At 51.3% G+C, this 17,968-nt stretch overlaps 1 protein-coding gene across 1 annotated transcript; it reads left to right on the forward strand.

The window, feature by feature from the left end:
• Positions 1-11,777: 11,777 nt before the first annotated feature.
• Positions 11,778-17,677, forward strand: LOC1271915 (pupal cuticle protein 27). The gene is made up of 4 exons (XM_310772.6): positions 11,778-11,957; positions 12,172-12,339; positions 16,516-16,771; positions 16,867-17,677. The coding sequence occupies exons 2-4, from the start codon at positions 12,328-12,330 to the stop codon at positions 17,274-17,276; spliced, it is 678 nt and encodes a 225-aa protein (XP_310772.5). The 5' UTR covers positions 11,778-11,957; positions 12,172-12,327; the 3' UTR covers positions 17,277-17,677.
• Positions 17,678-17,968: the final 291 nt, after the last annotated feature.

The raw sequence follows: 17,968 nt of genomic DNA on the forward strand, positions 1-17,968 counted from the left end.
GTATTCGATCTGATTAATTTGAAATAAAACAAAAAGCCGTAATCGTTTGCTGGTAGACGATTGCAGTGCGTCGCGTCGTACTGTGCGGTGCAATAAAACGGTCATCGTAAAGTTGTAATAGCCCACAGATTGCCCATCCTTTGCCAGATATTGATGTTTGATGTTAAACCAGCAGAAGTTTTATGGCGGGCAGTGCACGAGCAGCCATAAAATAAAAAAAAAATACGTATAGTTCCGCCAGCTAGTTGCCAGCTCGTCGTCCAGGCAGAAATTCATATACTCGCGCGAATGCCTCGGCCGAGCATGCCGAGTGCGGTACCAATGAGGAATGGCCATTAAATGCTTACTGGTCGCTCCCTCCCCACTTTATCGCTTCCTTTATGGAGCAGGCCTTTCGCTGAACACGAGGCCCTTAGGGCCGTGTGTTACGTGAGCGTAGCTGGCGCTGTGCAGCCTGTGAAAGATTCTGATCCACAGGGACGGGAGGCCTGGTTGAAGTATTTCACCAAAAGCATATTTCTCACCCGAATGGTGCAGTTTTGAGGTTAGCATGGAACCGTTTGGCTCCAGTGCCCAGAGACATCCGTCCGAAGTTCGCACGGCAAGACGGCACGCATCCGATCACTGCGCGCGGATCATTGCACCGTACTCTCTGCCTGACCTTCACCTGTCACTCACACCGAAAGATACCGCTAGTGCTCCGAAAGAAATGCTGCACACAGCAACACACAACAAGAGAAAGAAAAAAATCAGAAACCCGTTTATAGTTTTTCGGCTGCTTTGTGTTCGTCGCTCCGCTCCGACCCGCTCAACCGAGCGCTCCGCACCCCTCCAAGGTGCAAGGTGAGCTACATTCACATTCCGCGTGCGTGCCGAGATCGCCGTCATCCGTCAACAGGTTGTGTGGGGCGCGTCGGGGGAAACACGCATTTCGCGCGCGCGCTCTCGACCGCTCCCTCTCTCTCTCTTCCCTCTGTTGGCCATCCGTTTCGAGGGGTGAATGAAAGTTTTGCGCTCTCGCACCGCACGTTGGGCGGTGTTGCGTTTTCGGTTTTGTTTTCGGTATTCTTGGACTGCTTTCCAGCAGCAGCAGCAGCAGCGGCTGTCACCGTTGTTCCAGCTTTTACGAGCTTATTGTTTGCCTTTCGCTGTGTGATTGAAGGGTTTTTTTGTCTCTCGTTCATTTTCTCGCCCACTTTTACAAGTGGCTGCTTTTAACGCGCTTCTGGCTGCACACTGCACCCTGGATTGCATGCACACGTAATATAATGCAGCAAAACAAAAACAGGCGACCAGGCAAATGGGTACCGCTTGCTCTAATTTCCTGACCACTTGCACACACATGGTGAACGGCCTTGCCCAGAGGCTGTACGGTGCACGATTGCTGTGTGTGTGTGTGTGTGTGTTTTTTTTCTGCCAATTCTTCTCAATCATACGAGCCCCCCGGAGAGCGCTCGGAGCGGTTCCCTGTGCCACTGTAGCTGCATTCCAAGTACGATTCCGTGTTGACTTTTCCGATTGGCAAACCGCGCGATACGCGGTTTCGTATCGCGGGCTCCTAACCCTCCCAGAACACCAGCAGCGGGTGCTGGTTGAGGTACCGAGATAATTAATCGGCAAAGGAACCGAGCTCGCATACGTCAATTATCGCGCACGGAGTGTCTTCCAAGATGGACTGGTTTGGCAAGCAAGTGCCCGTTTAGGGTGTACTAGCTAGAACCTGCCGACTGTAAAGATCTTCTGATCTGATTTCTAGTGCGGGGTGGAGGTTTTATTTTTTAATTAGACACTGTCCAGACGTGGACTGGTCGCATCAGCAAGTCCGGCCTTGAGCTGCATTGCGCAAGCAGTGCAGAGTACCGAGAGCCGTGCCGTAGACGTTTCAGGATATTCTGGACATTGGTTGTTTCATTGCATAATGCGCTGTATCTTGCCCGAACATCAGCTTACTAGCGGTCCAGGTGTAGGTGTTACTCCGCTCAGTGCCTCAAATGCCCCAACATCAGGATTTTGTAGCACCCTAACCCCGGGGAGCAGCTACTACATATGTGACGCGTTTTCCTGAAGTCGCCAAATTCCCGGAACGTTCGGGTCTTGCAGAGCGACAGTTGCAATTCCCCGCGCGTTGCTGCCGCACGACTTGCCAGGTAAGGAGTTGCTAGCCGATCAAATGCTACAAATGCTCCCAAAACCAACCGACATCTGAAGCTAAATTGCGCCAGAGTGCGCTGGATCTAGCGCCTTACGTAAGGCGGCATTCCAGTTTTTGCACCGCCCGGTTACGGCAGTGCAATTTCAGACGCACGGTAATGAGAAGGCAATGCACCCGACTCCCCCCCCCCCTGGCTCGATCAGAATCGGGCGGCGTTGGTGCCAACGCTCCCGAACCAGTGCTATCGTCAATTGAATGTTGTGTGCTGTTGTTGTTGTTGTTGTTGTTGTTTTTTTGGTTCGTTTACTTTAAAAATTTCAAACGCTTTGCAGGCAGTCTCATAACTTCGTTTATCCGACCGATTTCACCCATACACGGGCGGCGGCGGCGGCTGCCCAAGATAATTCGATCGATTGGTCGGGAAACGGGGAGAAGGGGAGGAGTGAAAAAGCGCTCTCCATGTACATAAACTGCATACATGATTATTGGTTTGGACGTTTTTGGCTGTAAGGACCGCGGGTACGAAGTGGGCCAGAGCGTGTGTCCAAGCTGGACGCCGGGGGACAGCTGCGCTCCGATCGCAACCCCTTACCCACGGTGGAGTGCACCCAATGGTTTTGGAACATTTGGTAATGGAGGGCGGATTGGAGGGGGGGGGGGGGGGGTTTGGATTAGACACTGTGGACAGCGTCGTTTGCGAGTGTGAAGCCATACATGGTTTTGTGCAATTAAGAGCTCCAACAAGTTTTGTCGTGTTTTTAATTGAAATTTGAACCGTTTGTTTTCAGTGGAAAGAAATTACTCATTAATAGTTCATAACATTTTTCCATCGTTTACTCAACCTCTTCCCAGTTTGATGATACAGTTTAGTTACTTTGTTGTAAAACCAAGGCTCTTTATTTTGGGCATTAATCAATGTCTTCAATTAATCGTTGCTAGAGATGCTACTGGCTAGATCATGCTCCATCGATGAGAATAGGTAGCTATCCGAAGGATCTATGTCTTGGCAATGCAGCATGTTTGGTAGAGCTGCTCACAGAAACTTTTTTACAGAACAGAACAGGTCACAAGTGAACAAACAGCGTTCGTCGTCCGTCGGATTCAGCTCCTAGATGACCGAATTCATTCTGATTGCTTTTAATCGATAGTATTAGTGATGGGAGAAATGAAGATTTCGTCGGAATCGATTCCGGCTGGCTTCGAAATTTTCTGGAATCGATTCCGGATAGTAGGTCCGGAATCAGTTTCCGGAATCGATTCCGAAACCATTTTCGGAATCGGCTCCGGAACCAACTCCGGAATCGGCTCCGGAATTGGTTCCGGAATCGGCTCCGAAATTGGTTCCGGAATCGGCTCCGGAATTAGTTCCGGAATCGGCTCCGGAATCGGAATTGGCTCCGAAATCAGAATCAGTTCCGGAATCAGAATCGGTTCCGGAATTGGCTCCGGAATCAAAATCGGTTCCGACATCGGAATTGACTCCGAAATCAGAATTGGCTTCGAAACGGAGTCGGTTTCGGCATCTTCGTAGAAATTGGCGTTTGGGTCCAATGATGCTACGTGTTGATAGCGACAAAGAATCAAAATTTACTTGTAAATGATCTATTCACATGGAGATTCGCGGACTTATTTCGCTTCCCACACGTCTTAACTCAATTCAAACCATTCCATTTCTGGAGTCAAGTTCTGATTCCGGAGCCGATTCCGATCCTGGAATCGATTTCGGAGTCGACACCGGAATTGGCTCCTGATTCAACGCTGGAATCGGCTCCGAAACCAACTCCGGAATCGGCTCCGGAATCGATTCCAGCATCAGAATCGGTTCCGGAATTGATTCCGAACACGGAATCGGAATCGGGTAGGTCCGATTCCGAGCTCCCACCACTAGATAGTATGACTAGTTGAGGTACTATCAACTGTCTACTTAACGTGTTTTTGTGCAGGATCTTTATCTAGCCTTTGACTCTTAGTTGCCTATCCTCAAATTTTCGTTGCATACTGAATCGTTCGTCTCCAGCTATAACTTCCGACCAGTATGCTAGAGCAATGTTAGCATAAACTGTTACTAAACGACCGCTTTCGGCATATTGTTTCCATATTATGAGAACGATAGCGCAAATTTGCGAAAAATTGGCATCGTTTTTTTTCGCAACTCTTAATTAAATTGAGCTCTCTCTATGTCTTTTGTCTGTTCTGTTTTTTCGTTTTTGTTTTCGAACGAAAACACCGAAACTTGTCCGAAAAAGGCCTACCAAACCGTGTGTGGTTGTGTGTGTGTGTCGAGTGAAATCGAACAAACCGAAAACATTATGCCCGCGCAAAATCCATCAAAAAACAGCGATGCTGTCACGCACCAGGGCCTCCCCAGATTCGTCGCTTTCTATCCAGTCCGAACCACGGTCGAGTATCGGCAATGCGATCGATTAGGTAACGGCCGCACGGAGCAATTATAAAACTGCCCCCCCCCCCCCCGCTACCTGGTCCCGCGCCCCAAAAGCCCTAAAATCTAAGTAATGAAGTGTGACCGTTGCTGTTTTGCGGTGGCGTTTATTTACCGATCACGAAGTATGGCACTGTCCCGTGCGCGCAGCATGCCGCACATACACAGCATATTGGCAGGTAGCTCTGCATTGCACTGCTGTTCCATTCCTTTTGCATTCCAAATGTCCCCAGCAAAGCGCATCGCACCCGCAACGACGGCGGACGGGGTTGGGGCCTGAGCTGGCGTCGGCAAGTCCTACATCCGGAGCACGTTGTTTGATAATCATCATCACGCGTAGCTCTCTTCCGCTCTCCCTCCCCCCCCTCCCCCCCTTCACCTGCTTTTTCTCACTCTCTGGGCAAAGGTTTACGGGGAAAGGGAATTAAATATGCAGGACACTTCGCGATGGGACACTCGGCACATGGGGCTTCTGCCATTGTTAAAATTTTGAGCAGCTTCACCGAGCCGCGGCGTGCACTTTCTCCATTTCTTTCACACTGGCATCCTTCCAGTGTTGTGCGGTGCGGACCGCCCAGCCCCAGCCCCGGTTAGCGCTCGAGTGGCGGTTTTGTGTGCGCACCTGGCGCGGAAAAGGATGATTGCAGCGACCAGTTGTTGTGTCGCGCTGGAGAACAACAACGACGGCACAAAAACTGGGGCGAAAAACGCAGCACACCAACGCAGTGCGGGGAAAAGCGACCGGCAGCAGTTGGAAAAATATATGGCGAGCAATAAATTTTCATTAAACGCAAACCCACAGCGTGCTGCAACGGTGGTACGTAGTTGTGCAGTTGATGCACTTCTGGTTTTGTATTTTATTTTATTTTTTTGTGCATTTTTGGGGATGCCACAAACGCTACCAATTCCTGCGCCACGTTGATGTGTGTGTGTGTGTGGGTTCGCTACCTTGCATCGGTGTTGTTGATCCTTTCCACTCGCGCGCAGGGAACGGGTTTAGGGCGGAGGGTCGTAAATTTATTCATGAAACTGCCAACAATTGTCTGTCAACTCGGGCGAGCAAGATGCTAACCGAGGCGCAGCGGGCGCCACTTCCTGCCAAACGCTTCTGGTACAGTGTGTGGATTAGTGATGGGTGAAGCTGGCAAAAATCCGGAGCCGACTCCGAATCGACAGCATTATTCGGAGCCGTTTGGAATCGTCAGGAGCCGTCCGGAATCGTCTGGAGTCACCCGAAGTTGTTTGGAGTTGTTCGGAGTCATCCGGAGGCGTCCAAAGTAGTCTGGAATTGGCCAAAGACGGGGCCATCCAGAGTTAACAGGAGGTTTGTTTGGTCAGGCATTTTATTTCCAGCTCCGACTCCGTCTTCTTCTGTCTCCGGTTTACTCAAACCGCTATTCCTAGAATGTTTAGGAAGTGCACGCGTAAAAAGGAAAACAAAATGAAATGCCTTCGGCCGACTCTGACTGACTCTGGACATTTCCATGCGACCCCCAAACTCTGGGCGTTCTTAAACTCCGGATGACTTCGGCCACTTCTGGACGACCTCAGACGACTCCGGACTCTGGACGACTCTAATGACTCTGGACGACTCCGACTCTGGTCGACTTCAACTCTCGGTGTTTCCGACTGTAGGTGGAACTATTTCTAGAATGTTTAAGGAGTGCACGCGTAAAAAGGAAAATAAAATGCCTCCGGTCGACTCTGACTGACTCCAGACAATTCCATACAACCCCCAACTCTGGGCGTTCTTAAATTCCGGATGACTTCGGCCACTTGCGGACGACTCCAGACGACTCCGGACGACTCTGATGACTCTGGACGACTCTGACTCTAGTCGACTCCAACTCTCGGTGATTCCGACTATGGGCGTAACTAGTTATTCCGTTCGATCGGAGCCGTAGATGCTCTCACAGAGACCACACCTCTAGTGTGGAGGGCTTCCCGTCGGCGCACGGTGTTTCGGTCGGTTCGTCGTTAGCAGCACGAGGATTACGGGGCCCAAATGGGACCAAAGCAAAGCAAATCAAGTGGGACCAAAGCACCCGAAAAGGTTGTCGTGCTATTGATTGCCATCGATTCTACAATACCGTGTGAGCTTTTAGTTTACGTTATGTTATGAATGTAAACATAAATTCAAATTTGAGATTCTCCTTCAAGTAAATCATCCAACTTTGCACAAATAAGATAAATTTCATTGCTCGTCACAAGATTTGTGAAATTGGGTGCATTTTTCAAACATTTCACATCCTACAGTACAGCAAATTTTTCGACGAGGTTCAATATAAGTATTCCATCAGAGGACAAAATGAGCAAATAAAGTTTGGAAGCTGTCATTATACTATTGCAATTTCCCACACATTGATATTGCAAGTTATGCTATGCAGTACTTACGGCGAGCGAACGTTAGCCCAATTATCCGTTCAAGTTTAGTATTTTAAATGCATGTTTGCGCCTACAAAAACACAAACCGTGTACAGTACATTGTTAGCGGATATTTTGGGCAAACTACCCTATCGTGCCCACGTTGCTTCCAGTTGCTGTAGCATGATTTTCCCATTCCGTTGGCTTAGCGTTGCGCTTTTGTTTGTATGATGTGTGTGTTTTTTTTTTCATTTTCGCGATTTTTTCACTCTCCCTCCATGTCCTGTGTGTTTTTTTTCTGTTGCTATTTGTCAGTCTATATTGTTGACAATATTTTTACGCCAAGCCGGCCCATCGGCAACAGCCCGTGTGGTCCCGGATTAAAGCCATGTTTATCGTTCCGCGGGCGAAAGCGGGAATGGCAAGCGATGCCAACGATCCTTCATCTCTTTGCTTCCCCCTTTTTCCAACTTCCAACAAAGAGCGGGAGCGAGAGAGGGAGAGCAAAAAACAACATCAACAAAACTGCTCCCTTAATGCATACGGAGCGAGATTACGAGAGTACAAAAATAATATAAATAGCGCCACGTAATCCTTCCACATCCCGTGCCAAGAACGTGGCTGCTGCTGCTACTGCTGATTCTGTGTTCTACCACTGTCCCCGTGTGTCTGTGTTTGTGTTGAGCTGTTTGACTTATGCTGAATGTGTGTGTGTGTGTGTTTGTGTGTCTGTGTGCTGCTGCCAAACAACTCACTGTTCCATCGAGGCGGGGGCCAACAACTTTATATTCTACGCTTGTCGCGCCCGGTGCTGTCCCGAAGCGGTTTGGGTAACGCGTGGTAATGGTGACTTCCGTCGCACTCACATCCTGCGACGGTTGTTTGAGCGTCTAGGCTGCGTGGTGGTGTTTTGGAGAGGAGCGCGGAGCAGGTGGATACAAACAGGGGGGAGTTCTCACTGTCATCGGCAATGCTGTGCCGTGGAAATCGTGAACCGATGAAGCACTCCGATGTGCCATCATGTCAGAAAGTGAAGAACGAGCGCGCGCACTATTGGAGTGGCGTCCGCTGAGTGTCCTGGTGGTGGTGGTGGTGGTGGTGATGGTGGCACAGGACCATAAGTGTGACGGAAGATAGCTTGGCTGATGCTGTCCAAACCTCTGGCGCTGTCGAAATCCTGTCAACTTATCTCGTGTGTGCTACTGTGCACACACACACACACACACACACACACACACACATTCACACACACAGAGGAGCGTTTCCAAGGGGGCCTTCCCATGTTTAGAGCCCGACCATAGAACGGAAGGATCTGGAAAGGGCAGATCAAGGGCTTTGGGGCTGTCCGAGGCCATTGCCTTTGGCGTTCGGCGTTGACCTCAACCACGTGGTCTAGCGCGACCAAGGGATGAGGGCCGAGCTGGGGCACATCAGGATGATAGTTTGCAATTTGTTTAACAGGGCACGAATGATGGGCAGGAGCAGCCGCGGAGCGTGGCGGCAGTTCTTTACACTGGGGCGGAACGGGTGCAGTACACAGACACACGAACACGTGGTGGTGTGCAGTACGACTCGACCGACATCATGCATAGCATTTGAATAATATGCATTGAAAACGGTGGAACAATGGACCGTTGTCGAGAAATGGCCGCTGCAAATGGAATCCAGCACCGGTTCGGGGTTTTGCTCGGGGACTTGCTCTTCCCACAGTCGCCATTCAGTCGTCTCCAACCAAACCTTTGACCCCCACCCGGGGTACGACAGTACATGGTCTGACCTACATGTCTATGTGTGTGTGTGTCTAGTTGTCGTCTCCAATGTCCTACTAGCTCCAGGTCCAGCACGCGTGCACCACAATCCGGCTGCTGCAAGAATCGGCAAGATTCTGAAGTCCAGTGCGGTAGGTCCTCACAGTTCTCCCAAAACGCACTCCAGGAGCTATCCAGACGCCTGCCGGACGGAGCGGATGTTGGGCACGCGGGTCGCCGGTGAGCTTTATCGGATTTCCGGACGAGTGAACTTGCCGCTTCCCGGAATTTGGCCGATTGCCGCCCTTGGAGATGGGCAAAAGGGTCCGATTCCGACTCACCGCACTGCCCTCGCGGGTTTCCCTGCTGCGTTACGGAGATCTTCCCAGGAATCTTCTCCGGAAAAGGTCCCTTTTTTGCGATTTCTTTTCAATAATGTGGACTTTTTGAAAGCAAACCACTGGTTGTGCAAGGCCCAAGAGCGCAAGCTCCTCGTGCCACTAATTAGGAAAGCGAAGAGTTAACTTTTTAAAGAATGGAACACGGCTCGACTGCGGAAGGGTGGTACGGTCCGGGGGTCAAACTTTGTCCCCGTCGGTTATGGACACAGGCGGAAAAGCGAAGCGGATAATTCCTTTTTCCAGTTTCCTCGGCTTTTCGGCATAATCAGAAAGTCCAATGCAGCCGTCTCGGGATCTCGGTGGGGAAAAAACGGAGTTGCCGGCAAAGGTTGAAGCTTCAAAATTCAACGGGTTTTTTTGGTTGGAAAGTTTTTGCGGCAATTCTTCGGCATATCTCTTTCCACTTCACAGCACGTAAACCGATGGAGGATGGAGAGAGATAAAGAGAGTGAGTGAGAGACACTGTTTAGTTATCGTTAGAATTAACGCTTTGATTGTCAGGCTTGGTTTTAACGGGGGATCTTGCGATTTTTGTTGTTGTTCTGCCTCGCGAATGCTTTAACAGGATGAGGTGGCGCCCCGCCAGTACGACCAAAGAGTAAAGCAATGTTTGCGTAATGAAGATTGACAATTGTTCCTCGGTATTTGCGGGCGATGTCGCCGGGGGACCAAAAACCACATCACCGATAAAGCTGAATATCCAAATCGCACGCCAATCGTGAAGGGTGGTCCTGCGACATGCGGGCTTTGTTGACACGTTGGGCGGTTTACAATCTGGGAGCTATTTTGTTGTTGTTGTTGGGTGACCTCGTTGCTGGTAGCGTTTTCTTCCGGCCAGGCAGCGCAAACAAGCCCTTGTCGCCGTGCTGACAACATGCGAGCCTACGCAGCCGTTTCCGAAATGGAAACACGCGAGTCCACGTGTGTGTGTGTGTCGGGTTGCACTTTGTGCCTTTTTGATTATGCATCGATGTTCAGACCACAGTGTTGGAGAAGGGAGTCCAACAGCAGCCAGCTGCAGCTGGCCCGGTCGTGCGAGGCGGAAGAATGTGATTGCGGAACGTTCGAGCCCGCCCGCACCAGCCACGAAAGACGTCGATGGTGGTGGTGGAGTGGTACTAACACAAGGGAGCTGTGAGTTAGTAGTTAAGGGTGTGGTCATGGTCTAGGTAACATGCCAGGCAACAGCAGCAACGCTCCAGAACGGTGTGCCGTCCGCTGTGTGCTTTTTAGAACGTTCTAGGACCATGGCGACCCTTCTAAAGTGGAACCTCTCGGTATGCAACCTCAATCACACACACGCGCGCGCGCGAATGCCGATGACGCTCGTTATTGGTATGGCAGCGCAAATTGTGGCGCCCGCCGGAAATAGAATGCTTTGCGCGATGTAGGGCAATGTTGCTGCTGCTGCTGCTGCTGCTGCTGTTGCTGGAGAAGTGAATGAATGAATCCTTGCGATGAGAGGCCTTCAATCATCTTGATGTCCAGTTGGCAGTTGGCAGCTGGGCAGGCCTGATTATACTGCAAGCCTTAGTGTCGGACGATCATCAATCAAACATTCGTCCGCTTCGACCTGGATGTAAAGTAATTGTCCGTGGCCGGGTCAAACCTGTCGTCGATGCTTTGCTCTAGTACCCTGTACCGTGCAGAGCCCGCGAGTGAAGATGTTGGCAGCGCCGAACGGGAATCAAAGTTTGGGAAATACCGACGGCATTACATCTCCAACTGGATGACTCACCGTGAAGCAGAATGTGACGAAGAAACCGCCCGGACCCCATTAATTCTGCAATGTTTCGCTCCGACAACTTCACACCCTTGCCTGCCATTCTTGGGCAAGTGAAGAAGGTCTATTCAATTCTGTGAAATGCAATGGAAAAGTTGAGCGCTTGGGCCGGTCGAAAGCCTTCGTCCGATGACAGCACTGCCTGGCTGGACGGCAGTCATCGCGGTCACGGCTGATTAGATCGCCTTCGAGCTACCTGTCATGTTGTGATGCGCCGGCTGCGTTTTGCGAGCCGATTTTTTGGCGCAGCCAACCGGAGCGCGCGCTTTTAGGGCAGGTTGCGAGATGGAGCGCGCGTGCCCCAGTAATTGCTACCGCCGACGCGAACGGATTCCATTTGGAAAGAACTGCACTTACTTCCGTCTACGGTCGAAAGGAGCGGCTTGGCTGGGTCCACAGACCACACACTCACACATACACATACTGAAAGAGACACAAAACGTAACGGGCGTCCGGTATCAGGCGCACGCTACGTGCAAGAAGAGAAAGGACTACAAGCACTATACGAACAAAAAAAAAAAAACAGAGTCGATAAGGTGTTGAGTTGCATGGAAAGGGGTCCCAAGCCCAAGCGACTAACTAGCTTCCCCTCCTCCGCCCTCCTTCTTCCCAGTCCCCTCCGATACCTGTGCCTTTGTTGGCAGAGCGGGGCAGAGCGACTAGCAGGTGTGCGACAGGGACAGTGGACCAGGGCAGGTCTGCACGACTCGTTTTCGCTCCAACCAACACCACACACTGGGGCTGTTCGAGGCATACACGCACGCGAAAAGAGTACCACTGTGCCCAACGGAAGGAGAGGGGGGGGGGAGGGGTTTGGTGCGAGTGAAACAGGTGTGCGAGTGTGTGTGTGTGTGGCCGGCGGAACGGGCCACTGTCTATATATAAGCGCACGGGGCGTATTTGCGTACGATCTGTTTACAAACAAACCTTTGCGAGCAGCGGTTGCGATCTGAGCGGACCGCACACGTCAAGAGAGGAAACCAACCGCGCAGGGATCAGTCCAATTTTGCAGCTTGAGTTTTGGTCCGCGACATCCGTACAGGGTACTCGCCTTAGTGCTGCGGTGAAGGTACGACAGCGACACCACGGCCTGGTTTTTGTCGCTTTAATCAGTGTTTATTTCTGTGTTCTGTATGCGTGTGTGTGTGTGTGTTTGTGTGTTTATGTGCGTGTGCTTAGTGTGTGTTCGATTCTTCCAGTTTCTCTGATACTACCTCTTTATTCACCTTCATCTTCCCTCGGTATCGCTGCGTGACCTTGTGCAAAACGTGCCCGGGCTCCAGGTCATCGACGCAGCCAACAGCCAACAGCAAGCTCTTCGACCCACCGGCACTGGGTAGTCGCACGAACAACAGCGCCAACCACCACAGCCAAGCGCAGCTTAAGCGGAGGGTCCCTCGCTCAACTCAACAAAAGGCTCACAAGACAATCAACCAAAAATGAAGTCTCTGGTAAGTGGATCTCCGTTTTTGCTCCGAAGACAGGGGTTGCTGCAGTGTGAATCCACCTGGAGTTGTTCCAAGGCTCTCGTGTGTGTGTGTGTGTGTGTGCGTGTGTGTAAAATCAATCAGTGCGCCACTATGTACCAAGTGTCCAAGCGCTCCATAACAAGTCAGTAGGAGTTCCTAGGTTAAATTCGATCCCCGCGCAGCGAAGTAGAAGACAGCAAAGAAAAAACCGGATCGAATTTCTCAACAACCTGAAGTTAGCTTTCAGAGCATTCAACAAGGCAATGCTTTCCTTCTGTTCTGGTTTTACCATCCCAACCCCTCCCACTCCGATCCCATCAGACAGCCAGACTCGCATTACCGCATTCTGTCATTACTGGCGGTTTCGGTTCTTGGAGCTCCCCTCCTGCTCGGATCATTATCGAACTTCGTCCCAGAGCGATAACTTTCCCGAGATTTGTACCAAGCAGACGCGTCCGAAGACGAATATGGACATTGTAACTGTAGTACTGCTTTCTGTGCGGCGCAAAACTCGCTTCCAGGGAATCCAGCCAACCCGGAGTCCAGCCTGGGCTGGTGGTTAGTCTTGGGGACTTTGTCCGATGTTTCGGCATGGGTTTGCTAATGACATTTTGATGCACACCCAGGCTCATCAGTTGGTGGAAAAGGAAGAAAAAAAATACACACACACACACACACACACACACACACACACATTTAGGACAGAATGTTGGTGTTGGTCGGCAATTAAGCTTCAGTTCCTGCCGAAGAGTTTCGGGTAACAGTTGCCTACCTGGAGCAGCGCGTGAATGTGGGGACAGGAAATGACTTTTCAACAAACAAACAAACAAACCACAAGAAAACGGCAGGACCTATCCCAAATCGTAACGCACTCACGTAATGGGACCGAAGTTCGGGCAAAAGGTTAATATCTTCAGATTGAACGCCGTCTGTCACCGTTCACCAAGCAATCAGGAATCCTCAAGGTCGTACGTGGCGTTGGTGGTGCGTCGGCGTTAGGATATCATTTTGGAGCAAGAAGCACACACTCACGCACGCATTGGGCTTAGTTTTAGCCGTCATCGGCGCGTAATTATCCGCAGCCGGATGGGTAACAGTCGCCACTTCACCCATAAGGGAGAGTGCGTCAGCGAAAGGTGGGGAAAGGCGAAGAGAGAAAGAGACACACATGATTTATAGACAATCTGGCGCGATGATCTGGGGACTGGTGGAGAGGCGCACGCTCATAATTTATTTATTTATTCATTAGCTTGGGTGACGGCGTGCAGGCAATATCGCTATACAGCGGGCCGCGCGCACACGAGACCCCGTCGGCCCGGTCGACACCTCTAGTTCGAGCGAGCGACAAAACAAGGAAGTGGGCCCCTGCAACCCACGCGCATGGGGCACCGTAACAGCACCGTAACAGCGCGACTGTGTATTTGTGTGTGAGGGCATGCGCCCTGACAAGATGTATTATACATCCTAATGGGGTTTTGCTCAATGGTGCAGTTTTTTTTTGTTGTTGCTCTGGTTGTGTTTTTCGGCGCTGTTGTTATTGCTGCTTTATTACACAACTCATTTACCATAGGACCCAGTGAGGCCGCCCGGGGTTTGGATGATGTCCGCCGCGATTTTTTGTTTTGTTTTCGTTGGACCGAAAAATTGCTCATCCGCTGCACCCGCCGGTGGCGTGTTCGATGAAGCGAGCGACCGTATCTCACCATCGGCCCTTAAATTGCGTTGGTTGCTGTTTTACTGTTTTTGGGAAAGGGAAATGCCTCAACGCTTCAACTAGTCTCAGAAGTCAACAGTTGTGTAAAAGCGAGCGATGAAGTCCTCTGCCTGTGGAGGTTTTGGTTTTGGACTACGGGCAGTCAGACGAGAGAGAAGGTGAGGGAGAGAGAAGGAGAGAGAGAGTATGGGTGAATTCCTGAATCAGCCCTTTATCCTCACACGCCAGTCCGCCTGTGGGAGGCGGTAGTTCATCCAGCCAGAAGCTCTCTGGAATCCAGAATAATGCCTCGTTAAGGAGCTGCATTGTTCCGGCGACCCATCTCATAAGGGGGCTCAGGAAATGTCTTGAAGATATTGCCAACTTTCTTCACGGGAGTGTGCAAAAGCCAACCCAAGAAGGCGTTACAGCAAGTCAGGTAATCCCCATTGATCCGTGAGTAGACTGGAAGCTATCCGTGTGGAAGCTTTTACAACGCAGCTCTCAGGGTGGGGGGGTTGGACTAAAATCATTAGGAGCGTAAATTGACAAAATTTTAGCACGTTTAAGCTATTATGGCATTTCACCGCTGACGGTCGCTAAACTCCGTGTCACCGTAGGCAGCAGCAGAAGAAGAAAAAGGAACAAAAACTCTCGCCCCATCGCTGAGTGGCGAAGCTTCTCGGAAGGATGTTTTTACGTGCAAGTGCTTCTAATAAGAGTTCTAGCCTCGTTTCCGTACGCCTGCCTCCCTTGCTTGGCCCGCGGAATCTGGTGCTAGTAGAAAGCGGAATTACCTTTAATTTTCCATCCAGGTGGCGTGCGCCGGTTTACGGGCGTCATAAAAAAAAAACCTTCCCGATGTGGAGAAGGAAGAGGAAGGCCGTGAAGCTTTGGGTTTTGGGTGCCGACATTTTTATGCTAATCTGCGAGAATTAACATTTTTCAATTAAATGCCAATTCTGGTTCACAAAGACCTTTGGCTGTGTGCTTTAGGACCTAAGAACCGTCTCCGGAGTGTTCCGACTGAGAGTGTTTCTGGTAAAGAAAAATAACGTACTTGACTCCGATCTGACACACATTTTGGAATCGAATCTGGAAGGTAAGTCCGCCCAGCATTATCCGAGGCCGTTTGGAATCGTCTGGAGCTGCTCGGAATGGGGACTCCGCCTAACTCCGGAAGACTCCAGTTCTGGGCGACTCCTGCTGACTCACAACTCCGGATGACTCTGGACGACTCTGGATAACTCCGGAGGACTCCAGACGACTCGGGATGACCTTGAGCAACTTCAAACGACTCTGGACGATTCCGGAAGCCTCCGGATGACTCCGGACGACTCCAACTCCGGATGACTCCAGATGACTCCGGACGGCTCCGGTTCTGGGCGACTCCTGCTGACTCCAACTCTGGATAACTTTGGAGGACTCCAGATGACTCAGGATGACCTCGGACAACTTCAAACGACTCTGGACGATTCCGGAAGCCTTCGGATGACTCCAGAGGACTCCGGATGTTTCCGGATGTGTCCAGACGACTCCGGACGACTTCGGATGACTCCGACTCCGGACGGAGTAGGATCGGAGTTGTGGGTGCGCTGCAGAGAGTACACCACTAGTACTAACTATTTCCTTACAGCATGTGTCCCATCGGTAGAAGGAGCATGCACGAAAAAACCTCCCAATCTCCGTAACACAACAAAAAAATGTATATAAATATACCTAACCAGATGACTTCCCCAGCAGAAAGGATCAGAAGTGAAAAGCCAATTTCAGTGGCCGCCCACTCCACTCGCGCCTATTACGCAAGAACGGTTCTGCGTGTGCTGCAGCAGCGAGACTTCAGCCCCAGCGTTCTGCGAACGAAGGCCCGGTTACCTAACCCTCTGGCAGGCGTGTGTCCTCTTTTTTTTATTGTTTTTTGTTGGTTGCTTCGTGTAAAAATAATGCCACCGGCACAGGTCGCTTCGATATGAGATTGCTGTCGTCGGGTCGAATAGGTATTTTTTGTTGTTTTGGGTGGTAGGAAAGTATTTTCTGATCGGGACCGGCCGGCTGATCACCGGGCTACGGGCCGGGGTTCACTCTTCACTTCGTATGTAAATAAGCGGGGGTCGGCACCCGCAGGCACTAGCCTGGCTTTGCGGGAAGATGTGTCAACATGTTGGCTCGCAAAAATATTCCAGCACCGAACCGGGCGCACTCGCAATATCCAATACCACTTGTGTGTCTAGCAGTGTCTCGTTGCGGATATTGGAAGGATCCGGGGGGGTTTTCCAGGAATGTGAAATGTGGAATTTTATAGTTGCATGCCACTCCGAAACCGGCAGGAATCTGTGGCAGGCCGGCTTTTTTTTTGTTTTCGGAACAGGCAGTGCGCAGGGCTCCGGTGAAGAGGAGTCACCGAAAAGGCAATGTTTAGTAATATGCATGTTTTTTTGTGACTTTCTCTATTTTGCACGTGACAGTTACTACTCTCCGCGATAGTGACGATTATTGCGGCCCAGAGAGACTACACCACGCCGGTGCCGATCCTGAAGCAGATCAACCGACACAACGAGGACGGCAGCTACAGCTACGGCTACGAGGCGGCGGACGGTACGTTCAAGATCGAGACCAAGTACCCGAACGGGGAGGTGCAGGGCAAGTACGGCTACGTGGACGACGGTGGCAAGCTGCGCGAGATCGAGTACGGTGCGAGCAATCGCGGTTTCGAGCCTCAGGGTAAGTGTGCTCTAGGTGTGCTAGTTGCGTTCCCGAGGAATTATATCCAAACTCCTTCCCATCCCCCCCCCCCCCCCAAACTTTCCCAATTCCAGGTACGGACATTAACGTGCCACCGCCGACGCTAAGCAACAGCAACTATCCGCCGCTCGGCCCGAACGAGGAAGACGACGGCCAGTACCGGGAGGACCCGAGCATCTACTACAAGGACTCGCGCTACAACTCGAAACCGGCGCCGTACAATGCGCCGCGCCCCGCACCGGTAGCGTACAGCCCGGCCCCGCAGCAGTACTACCGCGACGCGGCGTCGCAGCCGGAGCAGCCGGCCACCAGCTACCAGCCGCAGCACCGATTCCAGCCCCAGCCCCAGCACCATCAGCAGCAGCAGCAGCAGCAGTACTATCAGCAGCCGGCGGTGCCTCAGCACCGGGCCGACATCTGGCACCCGAACGCGAAGGTCGACATCAACACGGGCTCGTACTCGCTGAGCTACACCGGCAGATAAGGTGACGGGCGGACCCGAGACCCCGGCACAGACAATCCAAATCCAAATCCAAACAGACCGTCCAACATGGCAACTCTCACCGAGAGAAAACGACAACAGCAAAAAGCAACAACCACTCTAATACATCCTAAGTCATAGACACGGTGACACGGTCTTCCCTGTGAAAACTCTTCTCCACCCTCTCCAAAAACAGCACAGGAATTCTAGCTATAACACACTCCGACGGTCACCGTTTATTTGTATGGTTTTGTTTTTGATTCTGCGCGTCCGTCGCAGTGACCAACTCCGAATGTCGGGTGGGGAAAAGGAAGGAAAAGAAGGCCGCAGAGATGTATGGACGGCCAGGGCACAGCAGGCGCAATAAAAGCGGGTAGAGATGAGCCTCTATTTCCAAATCGAAACACGCGTGTCCGACAGGTGTTTGCAATATGATTGTATCGCGCTGGGGTTTTCCTCCGCCCTGTTGGCAACTTCAACCTCTAAGATGTGGGTGTCGGAACTTGTGGGGGTGGGGCAAAACCTCAACATCTATAGGTAATCGATTGCCACCCGGGACCGATAAATCTTCGAGCCTCGGAATGGTGGAGTTTGCACCAGGTGTGCGTCCTGCGCCTTCATTTTCTTTCGTAGCTGAGCTTCGGGAGCGCCGAAAGAAAAAAGAAGAAGAAAGGACGATGCTTCTCGGTACCTTG

This window comes from Anopheles gambiae, chromosome X, assembly GCF_943734735.2.
Source record: "Anopheles gambiae chromosome X, idAnoGambNW_F1_1, whole genome shotgun sequence".
Taxonomy (NCBI): Eukaryota; Metazoa; Arthropoda; class Insecta; order Diptera; family Culicidae; genus Anopheles; species Anopheles gambiae.

What these genes read in the sequence shown, in the direction of transcription:
- LOC1271915 (XM_310772.6), top strand. An exon ending in TCGCGGTTTCGAGCCTCAGG is followed by an intron (nt 16,772 to 16,866) that starts GTAAGTGTGCTC and finishes TCCCAATTCCAG; the next exon opens with GTACGGACATTAACGTGCCA.